A 19173-nucleotide genomic window follows, 5' to 3' on the forward strand; every position below is an offset into this window, starting at 1 on the left:
TTTTGTCCACGTGACCGCATGCGACTTCATCATTGGTTGATAATAAACTACTACAGAACATTAAGAGCCCGTTAAAATAATTATAAATGAATTATTTTAGAAAACAACCGTTATTTTAAGTTTTAATGGTCCCTTTTAAACTTTATTTGTAGTTAAACAATTATAATACTTACTATATAAACTTACCAATGTTTGGAGCACTACACATTTTACAAACATGGCGATTTGTTTACACCGGCATGAGAAGGCGGGAAGGATTTTTAATAGGTGTCTATAATTAAAATAAAAAGAACGCTTACAAAAATAAATAAAATATATGGGATTTTTTTATTATTAAACGAGAATGAAAAGTATCCAGTAAATAAAAACACATGAAACACAGAAATACACATGGGCGATACCATTTTGATTTTGGTCAGCGCCCCTAGTGACGAATTTTGCAATATGGCGGGTAAAATCAAATTCATGTAGGTTTTAAAACGGTAATAATGACACTTTTTATGTTTATCACGTAGACACTGTAAAGAGTTATGCTTTAACAAAACAAACAGAAGGATCATTTAACAATAAATTGCAAGTTTCTTAAATAGCCTTAGCTTGTATCTTACAAACAAACATGTACACATTATACTTGGAATCGTTTAACAGGCGGCAGTCATGTTATGTGAATGACGTTACTTTTAAATTAGTTCAAAAATAATTAGCAACTTTACGATTCCGTTGATTTTTGTATGTTTCAAAAGTATGGAATTTTTTTAGTTTATGCTTTGCCAAAATCTGGTCTTTAAAATTGTTAATGTTGTTGGTCTGTGCCACGAATTTTGTGTCTTGCGGCAAAACATTTATTTTAAAGCTCGTTGTGAATCCAGCATCCGAGGTTGAGGCTGTAGGTATAAATGGTAATACTTTTGGTTTCTTCAGCTTCCCTTTAGATTTTTGTGTTACTTGCGAGTCGTTGAGATAGACACTTTCTTCTAAATAATTTGACGGTTTATTTCTTCTAACTTTACGTTCTTCGACAACGAAATTTGTAGTTGATATTAAGTTTGGTTTCTTCACTTTTGTACAGTTCTCTTTATTCGGTTTATCGCCTAATTGAGCGAGGATGTGCGTAGGTAAGCGCGTTACAGTAACTTTATCGAAACAGTTTCCTTTAAAAACCTAAAACAGAGAATTAAATACCACAATTTAAATATAAATCTACTTATCTGTTAATAGTTTGTGAAAAGTATTTTGTGCACTCAAGGATCGAAATAATTTCAAATCAATTATTTTATTCAAACCTTTGCTTTGTAATCTGCAATATCATCATCTCTTGCTTTCCGCTTCTTGTTCATTTTGTTTTCAGATTCATCTACAAATACAATAAACCAATAATTATTTTTCCTAATGTAATGTAATGTTACTATACATTAAAGAAATGTTGTCTTTGAAAAAAAAAAAACTATCAGTCTATTAGTTACCTATTTTGTTTTAGATATTTGTTTAAGGTCAGTTCACATGTGTGATTATTTTGCGAGTAGTGAAGTATTTCAATTATGAATAATTGTTTAAAAAAAATCAATTATTGTATTAAATATTTTATAAGTTTCTTTGTAACCTTCATTTACCTTTGTTTTCAGGCACATTTCGATTTTCCTGTACTAATTTACGTTTTTTCTTTTTGTTCTCCTCTAGTGTAAAGCGTTCTGATATTGGCTTTTCATTTACATCTTTTTCGATTTCTATAAAATAAACAAACTGAGATATTATTATGAGACTAACTGTTATTCGTTCGTTATTCTTAATATCATATTGGTAAAATCAAGACATTTTAGAAAATGCCGTTTTACATAATGCTTATAATTGGCGTATCTCACAGCAGATGAGCTCATAACCCACCTGCCTCCAGCTATTCGAAGTTTATATATATGTATGTATATATTTATTACGTCATGAATGCCGCTACTTGAGACGTGAGGTTGAAATTAGAATTATATTGTAAAACGGATACATCAAACTGGAAAACTTAACCGGTTCGAGATAAAAATGTGCGTGTCGGTGACACACAATCGCATCTTCTCATAAGGCTCGGCATCGCGCCATTCAGGCTCTTTCAGTCCTTTTAGTCAAACTGATGCAAATAATTGATATCTGAGTAGTAATGTAATTTCTGTATGTAAAATTCAAAGCCTCTACTATCATCTATAAAAACTTGCAATCTTCAACGCCCAGTAAAATCATCATATTAGTCGCTGCTTGATCTACTATCATCTTCTCTAGACCATAGAACTTCTATAATAAATACAAAACTTATTTTATGGTTTAATCTCGTCATTGTATCATTGTCATTATATTTTCTCCTACTGACCACCTCGTTCATCACCACCATCATCACGAAAGCTGTTAAGCATTCGAATGTCAGAATTAATATAAAGACAAAAAAAATATGCGAGATTAAACCGTAAAAGCAGTTTTAATTAGAATAAACTAGATAAGCCGGAATGATGCCGGTGGTATTTCTCAGAACACGCGCAAGACTCCATATCCTCGATTTACAGAGATCCGTTTGTCTAAAATCAGCTGGTTCAACAGTAAAAGTTTTCATCAACAAAAACTAACCATGTACAGCTTCTTGATCATTTTTGGAGGGTTTACGTTTGCGCTTTTTCGATTTTTTACCTTCACTTCCTTGAATGGTATTTTCATCTGAAAAATAGACAATCGAAGAGTGTGATTCACAATAATGTTTTTTAACATACTTACTTATAGTTTTGAATTAATATGTACATACCGATTTCTTGACACTGTGGCTCCTGGTTATCGTTTTTGTTAAATTTAAATGAAATCTCCAAAGGTGCATCGTCATCAGAATTAGCATCAACTGAAACGAAAAGGTGCAAATAAAATATAAAAAAAAACACAAAAAGCCCTTCAGAACATTATCCACCCAAATATCATGATGTTGTTGAATCAATGAAGTTGTCGTGGCCTAAAAGATAAGACGTTTGGTGCATTCGTGTTGAAGCGATGCACCGGTGTTCGAATCCCGCAGGCGGGTACAAATTTTTCTAATGACATACGTACTCAACAAATGTTCACGATTGACTTCCACGGTGAAGGAATAACATCGTGTAATAAAATTGAAACCCGCAAAATTATAATTTGCGTAATTACTGGTGGTAGGACCTGTTGTGAGTCCGCGCGGGTAGGTACCACCGCCCTTGCCTATTTCTGCCGTGAAGCAGTAATGCGTTTCGGTTTGAAGGGTGGGGCAGCCGTTGTAACTATACTGAGACCTTACAACTTATATCTCAAGGTGGGTGGCGCATTTACGTTGTAGATGTCTATGGGCTCCAGTAACCACTTAACATCAGGTGGGCTGTGAGCTCGTCCACCCATCTAAGCAATAAAAAAAAATTGTATATATTGTATTTTCTACTTAAAAGTCAACGTTTTCAAGACATATTGATGTAGAACTGAATCTGAAAGGTTACAACGATATCAATTTAATCAGAATCCTTAAAGATAATCCTTAACCACACGATTTTATCCTACTAGCTAATATAAGCTGATATTCTCAAGAGTGATCTGATTTTGAGCAGTTATTGGAGTCTACGAACACTCAGAAATGTATAATGCTGCCCACTTGAGACTTACGATTCATAGGTGGGGTCTCGGAAGGAAAAACAGGATTATGGACAGGATCAGTGAGAGCAATAATTCTCGTACCGAGGGAGTACCTATAGTAAGAAATTTGGGATTTATCTAGGAAAATACGTGAGGATAGTGCCACCATAGACGTAAACCGGAAAGTAGGAAGAGGCTAGGGTCATATGAGTAATAGCAGAGCCGAATATTAACATTCAGATTTATAGACATTTTATTTAGTGCGAAAAGTATTAGTAAACAACTAAATATTTTTGATCATATTCCGTGCTTTAAAGAGAATTTAAATGGAATTATTTAAAAAAAATATCACTTACTTTCTTCAATTTGGGTACCAGATAAATCATGAACTGGTTTATTTTTATTTTTATTTTTACCGCCACTGGATTTAGCTGGATTATCTTCGATGTTCTCATTTCCTGAAATAAATAAGCATTTACTCTTAGCATTCCAGTTATGAGCAGGGTTGCTATTCCACCGTTGCGGAAGATTAGGTCCGAGACTGCCGTGACTTCTCACCAATAGAGTTATAACGCCAAGGCTAACTGCGCCAAGTTTTAAGTGGTTCCCTAATCCTCCACTACACGCTGAGCTACCCCTACCGAGAACGGCCTCAAAAAAACAAACCTATACTCGTTTATTCCAGAAAAAAAAGAATGAATTTTAAATCTAAATTTCAAATTTAATATTTTATTTTATTTTCCAATCATTTCGATGCTCACTAGCTATTTAAAGAAAGAACTAATATCCTTAAGGCCTCTACGACTTCTTATTCAACAAACAGTCTAAAACTTTTTTAAATTTTACCTTCGCTTGTGTTTTGTAATTTATTAAGGGAAGAACGTTTCTTGTCATTTCCGTTGCTTTGGACGAATTCCTCTGGAGATTCACCTGCAATAATTAATATTTATGTTCATGATAACGTATGTATTATTTTAGAATAAATACATTTTTAAGGAAAGTTAAATGAACAGACACTCACCAGTGGTACAGCTTTGTGTTAGATCCTGAGAAGTATTTAGATTTTTGTTCTTTTTCTTTTTACTATTACTACTTGTAATTGAAACTTCATTATTTTGAGAGAGGTTTGCTGTAATGGAAAAATACTTTAATAATACAAATTTATCATTCCAGAGCTCATTTCATCAAACACACTGAAGACACAATAAAAAAAACATAATATGTATCAGCACTTTTTTTCCCCTCCTTATGCTGATAGCCTTGAGAGGTTATTTCAGCTTTCACCCTAACGTGTGTAGGTGAGCTTACGGGGCTCAAACCGGAGTGTTTCTAACACTGACCCTAGACGCGACCCACTGAGAAGATCCGGCGAGAAACTCAGATCCAAGTTCCTGGTTTGGTTACCACTGGCCGGCGTACTGTAGGTCAGTTACAGCCAGAATATATCTAGGCAAGATTTTTTATCGGACTATATGGGTGAAGGCGCTCAGGACCCATCTCTAGTTTAGTTGCTATCAGAGCGTGGACAACATAACCCTAATCGCGCCACTCACGAAATTTAAATTGGACTGCCACTGCCCACACTATTTTGGAAACCCAGGCAGGTTTAGTTAAAAATATTAATGTACAATTTATACCAGAATGCATGATTGCTTTGGGACAGATATATAAATTCAGGTTGTTGTTGTTTGTTGTGAGACTTATGTATATAACATTATATTTTACTAGTAAACTCTTTAAGGGGTTTAGTAGCGTATTATGCATCAACGATTTTCTTACGTTCACATTCAGAATGGGTAGCTGAAATATTTCCAATGGAATCCAACGATTTCTTATTCTTTTTATTCTTGGGCTTGGCACTGGCTTCTTCCGAATTAGGAATATCTGTAATGTTAAGAATACATTTTTTTAAGTTCTAAATTATATTCTGACACATAGGGAACTTTCATATCTAATATAGATTAAATTGTTAAATAAGACTACATTTCAATGAGCCAATGTCTGATTAGACCTATACAGATATTGCATCATGAGATTTTATTTCGTTTTAAATTGGATACAAACATTATGATTAAAATTTATAAATTTTGGAGTTTTTTACAAAATAAACAGGTGGATATTTAATGTATAAATTAACAATATGAATACTTTTTTAAATTATTTTAAGATATTTTTTGTCCTCAATATTCAAATTGAAAATCTTCTATTGAATTTCTATCGGGACTAAGCAAGTCAGTCCGAAACATGTGGAGCGACATCGGTTTTCTTTGTGCTTTGCACTTTATGTTTCAGAGGGAATATTCTGATTGTTCCGAGATGATCCCGTCAACTAGTTTTTACCATGGCACCGTCCTCATATTATGAATATCTAGGAATGGCTAGAAAATATCTAGAGCTACTGTTTTCACCTAATTTAGGGGGTTCTCAAATATTTTTGAAAGATCAAACTACCACATATTTTTCTGTTTTGGACTTTTTCACTCGACCTTTCCTGAGTGCTATGACATGTTCTAGAGTGAGGTATGAGGAGTATCTCACACTCGGGAGGTATGATTTCATGAGCGACCATGACATTGTATGCCGCATGCTATTCTGCCCCCAGAGGGAATAAACAAATGTTAAATAATGTGTACCTTCGTTTTCAGAGTGTATTGTAGATGCAACATCTTGCATAATATCTAAGGACTTTTTCCCTTTCTTGTTCTTCTTCTCAATTTTCGGAGTGGTATTGTCTGATGGGATGACAGCTGCAATGGAAAAATAATATATATATATAGGTATTTCTATTATTATAGTTTTGTTAATAAAATAATTATCTGGCGGAAGCGAAAAGTCTTCGTAAACGTCTTAGTAACTGGCAGTATCAGTGCAGTGATTCTTGATAATGATAATACAATAAAAACAGTGTCTTCACTCTATTTATTTTATTATTAAATTAATCGTTTTCAAGTATTATTGCTTCGCATCGAGAAGGTTTTTTTTTACACCCTGTATTATTGTGGCTAGAACCAAAGTATATTTATTTATAATAAAATGGAATAAATTAAACTTACATATTCCCGCAACATCTTCATTTTCATCGTCATTGTTAAAATAGGTTTTCTTATTTTTCTTTTTACAGCTAGAAAAGAGGCTATCTATCGAAATGACTGATTCGTCATCCACTGTGACGATTTTGCGTTTGTCTTTTTGTTTCTTATCACTGTTCTGAACTGAAATATTTAATTGGTTGCCAGATTTGTTTCCGACTGTGTCAATAATGAAATTAAACGATTGATCTTGATCATCTAAAAGAAAATGTTATTTTCTCAAATAGGTTTACAAATTTTAACAGATTATTAAGGAATATCGTAATATAATTTTTTTTTATTGCTTAGATGGGTGGACGAGCTCACAGCCCACCTGGTGTTAAGTGGTTACTGGAGCCCATAGACATCCACAACGTAAATCCGCCACCATCTTGAGATATAAGTTCTAACGTCTCAAGTATTGTTACAACGGCTATCCCACCCTTCGAACCGAAACGTATTACTGCTTCACGGCAGAAATGGGCAGGGTGGTGGTACCCACCCGCGCGGACTCACCAGAGGTCTTACCGCCAGTAATTACGCAAATTATAATTTTGCGGGTTTGTTTTTTATTACACGACTAGCGACCCGCCCTCGCTTCGCTTCGGAAACATTAAAACACACATGAAACCAAAAAAATAAAATAAAATAAAAAGTAAAAAAAAGTAGCCTATGTTCATCAGGGACAATGTCGGCTTCTAATGGAAAAAGAATTTTTCAAATCGGTCCAGTAGTTTCGGAGCCTATTCGAAACAAACAAACAAACAAATCTTTCCTCTTTATAATATTAGTATAGATGTTATTCCTTCATCGTGGAAGTCAATCGTGAACATTTGTTGAGTACGTATTTCATTAGAAATATTGGTACCCGCCTGGGATTCGAACACCGGTGCATTGCTGAAGACGAATGCACCGGATGTCTTATCCTTTAGGCCGCGACGACTTAAATTACTTAACTACACTAATATTAATAAATTAATTATTATATTACTTTTTATTATATGTATTATATAATTAACCCTTACTTGCAGTCTCTGCAACTTGACTTTGCAAAGATATCCGCTTTTTTTTACTAGTATTTAATGATACATCTTTCGTGTCTACATTTGACACAGATTCTGAAATAGAAGAGATTTATATTAACTTCGTACATCTTGTAAAAGGAAAATTATAATATATATACATTTATATGAAAAGGGTTAGCTGGTTAATAAATACTAATATTTCTGATCCTACCAATAATTGATGATGCCAAACTAAACGAATCATTAATATTTGGATGTTTTGTGTTGCATTGTTTTAAGAATTTTTGGACTTTTGAAAATGTTGAAGCTACATTGATTACTTTCAACATATTCTTTTAATTTGATTTCCCGCATTCGAACCACTGTAAAATATTGTATGTTGTTGTAAGTTGGAAAATATTGTGACTGGTATCTTAATATGAGATAGTCGACTGTCTAACCCTTTTTCTGTGTATAAATTTGGTAAATGAATTTATATATTTATTAATTAACTTTGTTTACCATTTTTTACGCTGATATCAGTTTGAGCTTCGGTTTTTTTCAGAGGAATGAAATCCGGTGCTGGGCTTATAGATTTATGTTGATCTTGATTATTTTTAACTTCACTTAGCTCACTGTCATTGCTATCTTCCGGGAAAAGTAATCTCATATCAATTGAATCGGATGCTGTATCATCCTCACAGAGTCGACTGTTATCATTTTTCTTATTGTATTCAGATTTCTCGGCTTTATTTTTCTTTGAGTTCTTGTCTTTAACATTATGCTTGGGTTTAGTAAGATTTAGTTCTTCAATAATGGGTTCTTTGACTTTTTTCGTCTTTTTGTTTTCATTCAATGAGGTGTCAAACAATTTGATTTTTTTTGATTTATTTTGAAGTTCTTCAAGAACGGTATTGTAACTATTCATAATTTTTTCGTTGGTACTTGAATCTGATTCGTCGTGTGATTCAGTATCTTGCAGAGGATCCGAAGTTTCGATGCCTTTTAGTAAGGTGTCATTTTCATCAACAAGTACTTCTTCAATGCTATCTGTAATTTTAACTACAGACAAATTCATTTTTTGTGGTGTTTTTGGTTCTTCTTTGATCTGTATATATAGTGGATCATCCTTAGATTTTAAATTATCTGAAACTCTTGTTTCTATTTCATTATTAGACTTATTCATTTCGGTTTGGTTTTCTTTATAATCATTGTCTTCAATTGCTGATGTTGATATACGTGTATTCTTTTTCTTTGTCATGCTTGTTTCAGACTTATCAATACTAATGTCCTGACTGGAATCAATTCTTTGATGTTTGTTTTTCTTGCCTCTTGGTTGTTTATCGGTACTATTAGAATCATTTTCATCAGAAATCAACATTGACGAATCTAATCTTTGACGTTTGTTTTTTTTCGATGTGGATCCGTCAAGTATTTTGTCAGAATTATTTATTTTATGTCGTGCCTCATACATCTCTCTTGATGCTGTTTTTTGTTCTTTTAATTTACGTTCATTGTATTTTTGTTTAGATTTCGCGGTCATTTTCAACTCATTGTCACTCATAGAAAGATTATCTCCAGATCCACTTAATAACTGGTCATCTTCTGCATCAGAGCTAACTACAAAGGAATCTTTTTCGTAATCAGTGTCATCTGAGATTTCATCTTCAGTTTCTAAAGTTTCTCCTTTTTCTATTATCTCATTTTCCTGTTCATACTGTCGTTCATCTTCATCCTGGCTTTCGCCTGATTCGTAGCTTTTATGTGCTTCTGCTGCTTCATAATCAACAAATTTACTAGGCTTTGATATTTCCTCTTCACATTCACTCTCATCTGAGGAATCTGAATTATTTGAAACTGTTGTTTTGTTTGATTTCTTAGACATGTTACTTTTGCTTACGTTTGATTTTGAAAATGAATTTGATCTTGAATCCTTATTAGCGTCTCTTAAGTTTTCTTCCTTATTACTGGATTTAGGGCTTATAATTGAAGTATCAATTTGCATTCCTAGTTTTTTGAAGGATTTTTGCTGTAGTGGAGTACTTGTCAAATAATTTGACGATTTATTTTTGTTGTCGGCATCTGCAGCTTTAACAAAATCAGATGTATTTGGTAATTGTTGATTATTGTTTCCTTTGGGCGATTCTGTCATATTTTTCATAACATTTGGGGAAGTTTCTTTTAAATGGGATAATATTAAAGTGCTTTTATTTTCATTTGGTATTTTGTCTATTATTTGTGACTCTGATTGAGACGTTGATTTCCGGTTTATTCTACTCGAACTTTCGGTGACTTGAAGATTCTTGGATGATAAATTAAGCGATGATTTACGCCTTTTTTCTTTTGTGTTTTCATGGTCATTAAATTCTTTAAATGTAATATCTTGTGGAATTGTTTCATCTACATCCATTGGTTCACAACTGTCATTTCTTTTTAAACTTAGATTTTCAATATTTTCTGATGCATGATCTATAACTGGGACACATTGATCGTCTGTATCTAGTTTGTTTTCTTTTACCTTGCCTATACTGTCTGTGTCAGAATCTACTACAAATATTTGGGTTTGTAATTCATCAGGGCATTTATCAAAAAGATTTCTTGTGAGTTTTTTAGATTCCTTCGTTTTTCCAGTTAGGCAATCATCTTGGTAGAGTTCTGTGTTGCTGGTTTCAGTATTAATGTTAATTGATTTGTTTAGTTTCAGTGTATTACATTTTGAGTCGTCATTATTATCGCTAGTAATTTTCTTACTTGATAAAACTTTATTTAATGATGTATTCTTTGGTTCATTATCTAAGCCTGACACATTATCTCCTTGATCTATGATTGACGTGCGGTTTTTCTTTTTTTTCTTAACTATTTCGTTATCACTGAAAAAGTTTTCATCATTTGTCTGAGAAACAGGAATTGATGTCAATGATTTCGTTCTGTGTCTATTTGCTTTAAAACCACTTTTTTGTTCTAGTACAGAAGTGGTTTTATTCAAATCTAAGATATTTTTCTTTTTAGTATCCATATTTTTAATTAGATTAACACTAGAAGCATTCACCAAAGCATCATTTTCTTCTGTCAATGTTATGTTTTTATTTTTGTTTTGTTTCTTTTCAATAGTTTCTTCATTATTTGATTTCACGTCTTTATCATTAGAAGAATCAAGTTCGTCAGATTTAATGTTATTATTTTCAGGAAGAGGCATAGTGTTTTCACTTTTACTGTTATTAAGCCTAGGACTCTTTCTCGCTGAAGTATCATTGATTTCAAATATATCAGCACTAAACTCTGGCTCTTCCCCAATCACTTCTGTTACTTTACCAGTGTGTGGTGTACTAACTTTTCTTTCCACTATAAAAAAAGATAAGAATTAATAGTTATTTCTCTCTTTTTCTATTAAATTGTTCAAATTATATTTTTGTTAAAAGGTATTTTACGAAATATATTTTATAGCATTCTAAACAGTCAAGAAAGATACCCTATATCAAGGGGGTTCAATAGAATTTAGATCCAAAATTAATAATCACACAAGAAATTCATTGGAGCACAAGTAAGAATCTTCATGAAACTGGTCAAAAGATCGTACACAATATGTCTGTTAAGTTAGCTCATTTAGTTCCTTACAATCCATCCATCTAATTCCCACAAAATCTTTTTGTTTGTGTAGACAGCCTCATTACAATTGACAACACATAAAAATAGAAAAAAATATAAACCTGGCTTGTCGATGCTTGATGATGAATCCTTTCTTGTTCTTCTAGTTTGCCTAGCAGGCGTTAATGGCGCTTCACTATCACTACCTAAAATTAAGAATATCTTATAACGAAAGTTAAGTTACAATTGAAGATTACAGTAACTGCCAGTCTTTTCTTTTTTGAGTACCAAAAATTACACATCCAAGATAATGAGTAGAACTCATCCAAGAAATACATTTAGATGTTCCCATAATCAATGTTACTACTAATTATATTGGTTGAAGCATTATTACACCCATTACTAGTGGTAGGGATTATTGCAAGCCACACATCAAAGAAGTCATGCAGTCTAATTTGAGAGGTTGGGACCTCCTCTACACTGTTTACTGACACTTAGATCTCATCTTTCAAGGTGGGTGACAGCATTCACACTGTGATGTCTATGAGTTCCCATAGTCACCTAATACCAAGTTTCATGTGAGCTCATTCATTTAAAAAGAACATCATATTCAATATTATATGGAATGACATATGGAATATGGAATAACTATAGTATTTTTCTGAACAGATACAAAAAAAAAACACTAAAATGTTTGTTTAGTTTACATCAACGAAGGCGGTAGTTTATGAGACATATCTAAATTCTTTTAAACTTATTTGATTTTTTTTTCTATTGTAATTTATATATATAAAAATGAATTCATTAGTAGATGTTCGTTAGTCTCGCTAAAACTCGAGAACGGCTGGACCGATTTGGCTAATTTTGGTCTTGAATTATTTGTGGAAGCCCAGAGAAGGTTTAAAAGATAGATAGATATGAAAATGCTCGGAATTAAATAAAAATAACAATTTTGTTTTTTCTTTGATGTGTCCCCCGTCGGATGGATTCCTTTTGTTTGTTTTAAGTTTATTTTATACAAAAGTATAGGTCTTTTATTTATCGATTGAGGCACTACGAAGTCTGCCAGGTCAGCTAGTATGTAATATTAAATATAACATACCAACTTGGGAAGTACGTCTCACTGCTCTTTTAGCCCTAGGAGAATCAATAGTTTGTGTTGTTTCAAGAATAAGACTGGTGTTTGAGCGGATTCTAGCGCTACGTCTGGATGGTGTCAATGTCTTCTCTTCTGAGACTTCAGCTTCAACTATCTCTTTAGCTTTAGTTTTGCGAGTTTGTCTCTTTGGAACATTTTCTGTGGCTGGAATAAAAAAATACTACAATTAGCTGAAGCTCAAAATAGTAAAATTAAAACATAAATTGTCTATTTCAGTTCAGTTATAATTTGGTTTTAACCAAAAGTTATAATACTATTTTTTTAGAGTGAAAATTGACAATAAATTTTAATTGTTTAGTTATTTTAAATGTAGAATTTATAATTTTTACATTAAATATATGTGCAGCATCTACATATGGGATGCTTTGTGTTTACAATTTTCACGAATAGGTACCTACCATTTTCGTCTATTAGATCAAGTTGAGGTTTTGTGGCCAGTCTACCACCTCTTTTTTTAGTAGGCGTAGCAACCGGCGACTTCACTTCGTCAGCTTCGACTGATAATCTTCTTCTCAGTCGAGTCATAGGGGCTGTGAATCAATTAATAACAATTCTAGTAGCATTATATATAGAAATCAGGCCCATGCTTGGCTTTATAAGTTTCTAACTGTATTCGGAATATATAGGAAAGGCGACGTCTGGTGAAGCGCGCCACCAACCGAAGTGATGACCACGACCACTCTGCCAAGAATGCATACGACTGAGAAGAGAACTGTATTCGTAGTTTGGTTGCTTCATTCAAACACATTACTGTATTATAATAAATGTTGAAATGTTGAAGAAATAAATAGTAGTATTAAGTAATTTAATGATAATCTTACAATGAAAAAATATGGAATTTAATTTTAAATATATTTCAATGTAAAATATTCTTGATTCTTGCGCAATATATTTTACTGTGGTGTGCTGACTTTAAAAAAATTATAGGATATTTGCAGTAACGCGCATGTAACGTTGTAAATCGATCTAATATGCCAAGACTATCTTCAAAGAAACGTTTCTTCTTGAGAAAAATCCGTTAATTGGGGTTGAAATCAGACGGCGTCGTGGAAATAGGCATTGGAATCGCTGATAACGAGGTAATCATTACCCACGCTTTCCAGTCTTAAATACGTAAAATGGACGCATTAAATAATAAGGCTTACCTTTAACAACGCCTTCATCATCCATGGTTTGAAAATTTTATTTAAATAGCTTTTATTTAAAACACACTAAATACACGTGCAAGAAATACAACCGCTATTCAAAATCGTGCTTTCTATTCGTTTGGGTTGGTTAAAAACAGCTGTTACGACGCGGTGGGTGAACTGTCAATTCCAAATATCAAATTTAACGCGTGCCTACGGTCCCCTCTCAGATCATGGCAACACCGAAATCAAGCATTTCCGGTAGATTTTTTGCAAACAAGGATCCCTTTTTAATGATTCCCATTCACAGAGAATTTTAATGTGTAATTACTGAATTCCATTTTGTTCCGAATGCTTTCATAATTATTATTCTTTTGGTGGGAAAACCCGACCTGGGCAAATTACGAAACTTTTTGTTTAATGGCCGGAACTGAAATGGAAGGAATCCATAAAACGAAACTGTTTAATTTGAAATTAATTACGGAGTCGAAGTGAATTTTAAAAAAGAAATAGAATTAAATAAGGAGCGATGGGTAAAGATATGATAATTTCTAAGTAAAATAATGGTATATTATTGACTTTTAAAACCAAAAGCATATAAGAAATCACGCGTTGCTTTTTTTTTATTTTCCCACACCTATTCAGTTTCATAAATATTATAAAAGGTTAACACAGTAATTTACATTACTTTATTATTAAACTGAAGAAAGACTAAATTGACCAAATATATAAAATAATTTACATAACATTAAACTGTTCGTGTTGCAGCTTAAAAGAGTCACTATTAATATTTCACGAATAGGTACGATGCAAGAAGCATGGCGTTTAATACACTTTTCGTCTAAAGACCATGGCTTCGGTCTTACGATACCCTAGACTTAGTAGTAGTAGATTTAGTTATATGGTGACCTTACTTCGACAAATAGGCGCGTCAGGATAAACCTTTTATCGTGTCAGTCGCTAATTTCTTACCCGACCCAGGCGACAGACCAACGCAAAGCCGCCCTCACCCTAAAAATGTATTGTCTACCGGGTCCACTCTTGGTGCTTTTAGGCCCTTCAAGCACCAATCCCTGTCCTGTTCGAATTTGTCGATTACGACGAAGATTTATACGAGCGAACAAATCCATAGACACAACCCACTGAGTTTCTGGCCGGATCTTCTTAGAGGGTCGCGATTCCGATTCGGTCGTAGATTCTGCGAAGCTCTGTTTTTGCTAGGGCTAGTCTTAGCAAATTCTCGTTGAGCCCGTGAGCTCATCTACCCGGTCGGGCGCAGCTGAAGTAGCCCCTTAAGTTACCAGAAAATATGTAAGTCAAAATAATAATAATGGTGATCTAGTTTACTTCTTTCAGTACATTGATTGGGAGGACAGCCTTTATTTAATGTAATTGATACTTTGAAATTAACTCTCAAAGTGGGTGGTTGCCATTTTAGGTTATCGAGATACGATAACCTAATAACCGCCGTTACACCACAATAAAAAACGGATCGAATTACTTGTGGAGATGATATGAAGGGTTTAATATCCGAATTCGTTCTTAATACTGCAGTAGATTTTAGACTTCAAATAAAAATTTGTTGTTTAGCAAATTTTTATTGACCTTAAAGCAGGATTCTGATGATAGGATGATAGGACTTACTGATGGTAGGACCTCTTATGTTACTGATGGTAGGGCCTCTTGAATTACTGATGGTAGGACCTCTTGTGAGTCCGCTCGGGTAGGTACCACCACCCTGCCTATTTCTGCCGTGAAGCAGTAATGCGTTTCGGTTTGAAGGGTGAAGCAGCCGTTGTAACTATACTTGAGACCTTAGAACTTATATCTCAAGGTGGGTGGCGCATTTTCGTTGTAGATGTCCATGGGCTCCAGTAACCACTTAATAAGTGGTGATGGAACCACGTCGAAATCACTGTGGAGACCCCGGACATTAAAGACATTGAATATATCGAACATTGTTTTTGAACATAATCCACCACGAAAGTGCAAAAAAGCGCCATATAGGTTATATTTACCTTGACGTCATTAACTTACTTTTTTAAATAATCATAGGGAATCGGGATGACGAAATTTGTTAGTGATTCGTCAACGATAGAGTGTAAAGGAAAAAGAAGAATAGTACAAGATACAGGTTGCGTTAGAACCTGGCGTGGAGCCCGGAACAATACAAGGTCTAATCCGCGTACGCTTATCATACGTATCTACGATTCCTACTGTGAATTTTATATTTAACTAGTTGTACTCATCCGCTTCGCTGGGCATTTAAAATTAACATTATTATTTCGCACCCCTACAAAAATTCTCATCATTAACGCCTCCGCAACTGGTGTAGGGGGTCCTACACTCCTATAAATATTAGACTATCCATTGAGTATATGTATTATCTACAAGTCAATCGAATGCATGGTTAAGGAGTTATTTTTTTTTATTTCTTAGTTGGGTGGACGAGCTCACACCCACCTGGTGTTAAGTGGTTACTGGAGCCCATAGACATCTACAACGTTAATGCGCCACCCAACTTGAGATATAAGTTCTAAGACATCAGTATAGTTACAATGGCTGCTCCACCCTTTAAACCGAAACGCATTACTTACTGCTTCACGGCAGAAATAGGCAGGGCGGTGGTACCTGGCCGCGCGGACTCACAAGAGGTCCTACCACCAGTATAACGGAACATCCGTAAAAACAACTGTAGATGTATATATTAGTATAGATTACTATTTTACCATTCTCATTTTTTAGCTAAATATTTTAGAGCAAATTGAATTCTGGGTCGGGGAGGGATAATAAAAAAATAAAAATATATTTTATTCCGACGTTTTCGTATTTCATTTAACCATACTATTTAAAAATAAGACATTAATTAAAATCCGTACATATCTGTATACTGAAGAACAGTAATAAGAATGGTAATATGGTAATACAAAATGAATTAACGATTTTTAGAATGCTTTTTAACCGGCGCAAAACTTTTTTTAATATTGAAAATAATTAAATTTTTAATAATACAAAATTAAGTGCCTTACTATTTATTATTCTAGTGTTGAAGTCCTGACATGTTTGAGCTATCAATCCCTTTAACTTTTCAGAAGTGACATCGAATATCTACCAGAAAACTCTGCACCGAGTTAGGGTTAAGTGGGTCCGCTCTTAAAAAGACATCAAGGGTACAGAAATGGCATTATATCTTCCTGATGACCCTTTTCAGAAATTACGTTCAACGATGTTAACCCCATTCCTCTCGAGGGATGTCCTTGTAACCGAGACACCCTTAGAGATATTGGACAAATGCGGAATGACCGTCATGACACTGATTGTTTGAATCAGATACCAGTGTTACGTTTCACACCTATTCTTATCAACGGAATTTAATACAATTTTATTGTATAATACAAAAGGAACTTTTTACTATATGCTTAGGATAGAAGTACATAAATAAATCTAATGAAGGGTCTAGCTTTGTACTTCGCAACATTGAAATCCATGATAGATAAAAATTTGGCAAGACAACTTTTTGCTCACTTAATGCGAATGAGCTATTGAAGACTATAGATTTTTTATTGCACAGATAGGGTGGAAAAGCTCACAGCCCACCTGGTCTTAAGTGGTAACTGGAGCCCATAGACATCTACAACGTAAACGCCGCCACCCATCTGGAGATATGAGTTCTAAAGTCTCAGTTTAGGTACAACGGCTACCCCACCCTTGATACCGAAACGCATTACTGCTTCACGGCAGAAATAGGCAGGGTGGTGGTACCTGCCCGTGCGGACTCACAAGACGTCCTACCACCAGTTAGAAAGACTACAATGAAGATGCTACTACCTTCTTGAGTCAGCATTGAGGTCTCAATGGCTTGGCTACCTGTAAAACTATCCCGCTCTTGATGTAGACAGATTGAGATACGCATGAGTGTGGGTTTGAGTGTATCCTTTTGACTTTTACTTGTGTATTTCGACTTGAAGGTTTTTCGTCGGATCTTCTCAGCGTGTCGCGATTCAGTTGCAGTCCTAAATTCTGTAAATCTCTAGTAGGTAGCTCTAGCTAGGGTTAATTTAGGCACTTTAAAGTGTGAGGACACTTCCACCAAGGACGTAAACATATCTGATAAGCCGAGATACGATCGTAATTATTAAGATCTGACCTAAAAAATCTTAAAAAGTGACATAAAAAAAAACCTTCAGTTCATATATAAATCATTATTATCTGTTTAAATACAAACACATACCTATGTATGTAGGTATACTCTCGACGACTGAAGCTTGGAAACGCCAAAAACATTTAACTGGATACAAATATACTGAGCGCTCTGAGCTGACATAATTATTAAAGTTTTGAGATGCTTTTAGCTGTGTCCGAGCGTGAAGCGATATTACCTATGGTTGGGATAGTCGGTGTGGTACCGAGAGGTGCCCGTTGCGAAACCGACTGGGAAGACTCGCTCGACCGTGAAATTGCACCGCCGAGCCTCGCTTAAATGACGTGATAATTTACAAGTATATTCATTCACACTCCTGTAGTCCCGCTATACACGTAGTTGAAACTTTCATATTAATTTTTTAAAACTGTGGATGTCAAGGGAATTTTGGAAGCTGAAAAGTTTCAATTTGAATTTTTTATTTTATTTTATTGCCCTTGTAAGCAGACGAGCATACGGCCCACCTGATGGTGAGTGGTTACCGTCGCCCATGGACTTCAGCAATGCTAGGGGCAGAGCCAAGCGGCTGCCTACCGCAATTATTATCGTTATATAGCATTTATTTAGTTTAATGCTTACGATCACTACGTCATATGGTCATTAGCATCGCAAATTAAATTATTAATCATTAGCAATTTCAAACTATGAAGAACTATGATAACACAATCTCACTCAAATAATATATTAGTACAATATTCATTATTAAATTCAAACTTCGATTGCAAAAGTTACAAAAAAACACATTTTACAAAACGTAAGCAAGTTTATACTTGGTAATATTTAGTGTAAGCGAATTTAGCAATTTTATATCATAATATAGAGTAGGTGACTGGGTAATTAAAATCTATATAGGTATATATAAAAATGAATTGCTGTTCGTTAGTCTCGCTAAAACTCGAGAGCGGCTCGATCGATTTGGCTAATTTTGGTCTTGAATGATTTGTGGAAGTCCAGGGAAGGTTTAAATAATACTATAAATGCAATAAAATTCTTTCAGTAAAATCATCGAGTAAGTAGCTAGTGGAGTAACCACTAATTTCGTAATAAAACATTTTATTTAATACTAGCTGACCCGGCAAACATTGTTTTGCTATATATAAGATTTCTAGGGAATTTCTAGTGTAGAAAAAAAAACTAACTTATTGTAAGTGTGTAAGGATGTGGTAAATGAGTGAAAGAGGTATGTAGTGCTGTGAACGATGAGGGAATATATAATAAAAATAACAAAACCTCATTCAACCACATAATACCTCATTACAACAACAAAAAAATGTCCAAATAAAAAAAAATATGTTAGGGGTGGACAACCCTAATCACTTAGGGGTATGAAAAATAGATAGTAGCCGATTCTCAGGCTTACTGAATATGCATAAAAAATTTCATGAGAATCGGTCAAGCGGTTTCGGAGGAGTATGGGAAC

General features: G+C 34.1%; 1 protein-coding gene across 3 annotated transcripts; it reads right to left on the reverse strand.

Annotated features, from left to right (window-relative positions):
• Positions 1-295: 295 nt before the first annotated feature.
• On the reverse strand, positions 296-13803 carry LOC114243043 (uncharacterized). Of its 3 annotated transcripts, none has more exons than XM_028174407.2 (17): positions 13571-13803; positions 12824-12955; positions 12369-12569; positions 11389-11472; positions 8204-11023; positions 7703-7795; positions 6663-6896; positions 6243-6356; positions 5389-5493; positions 4631-4738; positions 4456-4539; positions 3966-4067; positions 2774-2863; positions 2602-2688; positions 1611-1724; positions 1284-1354; positions 296-1161 (listed from the first exon to the last, which is right to left on the reverse strand). In XM_028174407.2, the coding sequence occupies exons 1-17, from the start codon at positions 13593-13595 to the stop codon at positions 691-693; spliced, it is 4935 nt and encodes a 1644-aa protein (XP_028030208.2). In that variant the 5' UTR covers positions 13596-13803; the 3' UTR covers positions 296-690. The 3 variants fall into 3 exon arrangements, with proteins under 3 accessions (XP_028030208.2, XP_089592901.1, XP_089592902.1); XM_089736775.1 differs by having other exon boundaries at positions 7697-7795; XM_089736776.1 differs by lacking the exon at positions 7703-7795.
• Between the last annotated feature and the right edge of the window lie 5370 nt (positions 13804-19173).

Source organism: Bombyx mandarina, chromosome 22 (assembly GCF_030267445.1).
Source record: "Bombyx mandarina strain Sakado chromosome 22, ASM3026744v2".
In the NCBI taxonomy this organism is placed as follows: Eukaryota; Metazoa; Arthropoda; class Insecta; order Lepidoptera; family Bombycidae; genus Bombyx; species Bombyx mandarina.

Excerpts from the sequence above, each read along its gene's own strand:
- LOC114243043 (XM_089736775.1), bottom strand. The coding sequence starts at position 13,595 with ATGGATGATGAAGGCGTTGTTAAAG. Across the intron at positions 4,739-5,388 it reads TACCCATTCTGAATGTGAAC|CAAACCTCTCTCAAAATAAT; the intron begins GTAAGAAAATCG and ends TTTCCATTACAG. Across the intron at positions 2,689-2,773 it reads GCCACAGTGTCAAGAAATCG|ATGAAAATACCATTCAAGGA; the intron begins GTATGTACATAT and ends TCTATTTTTCAG.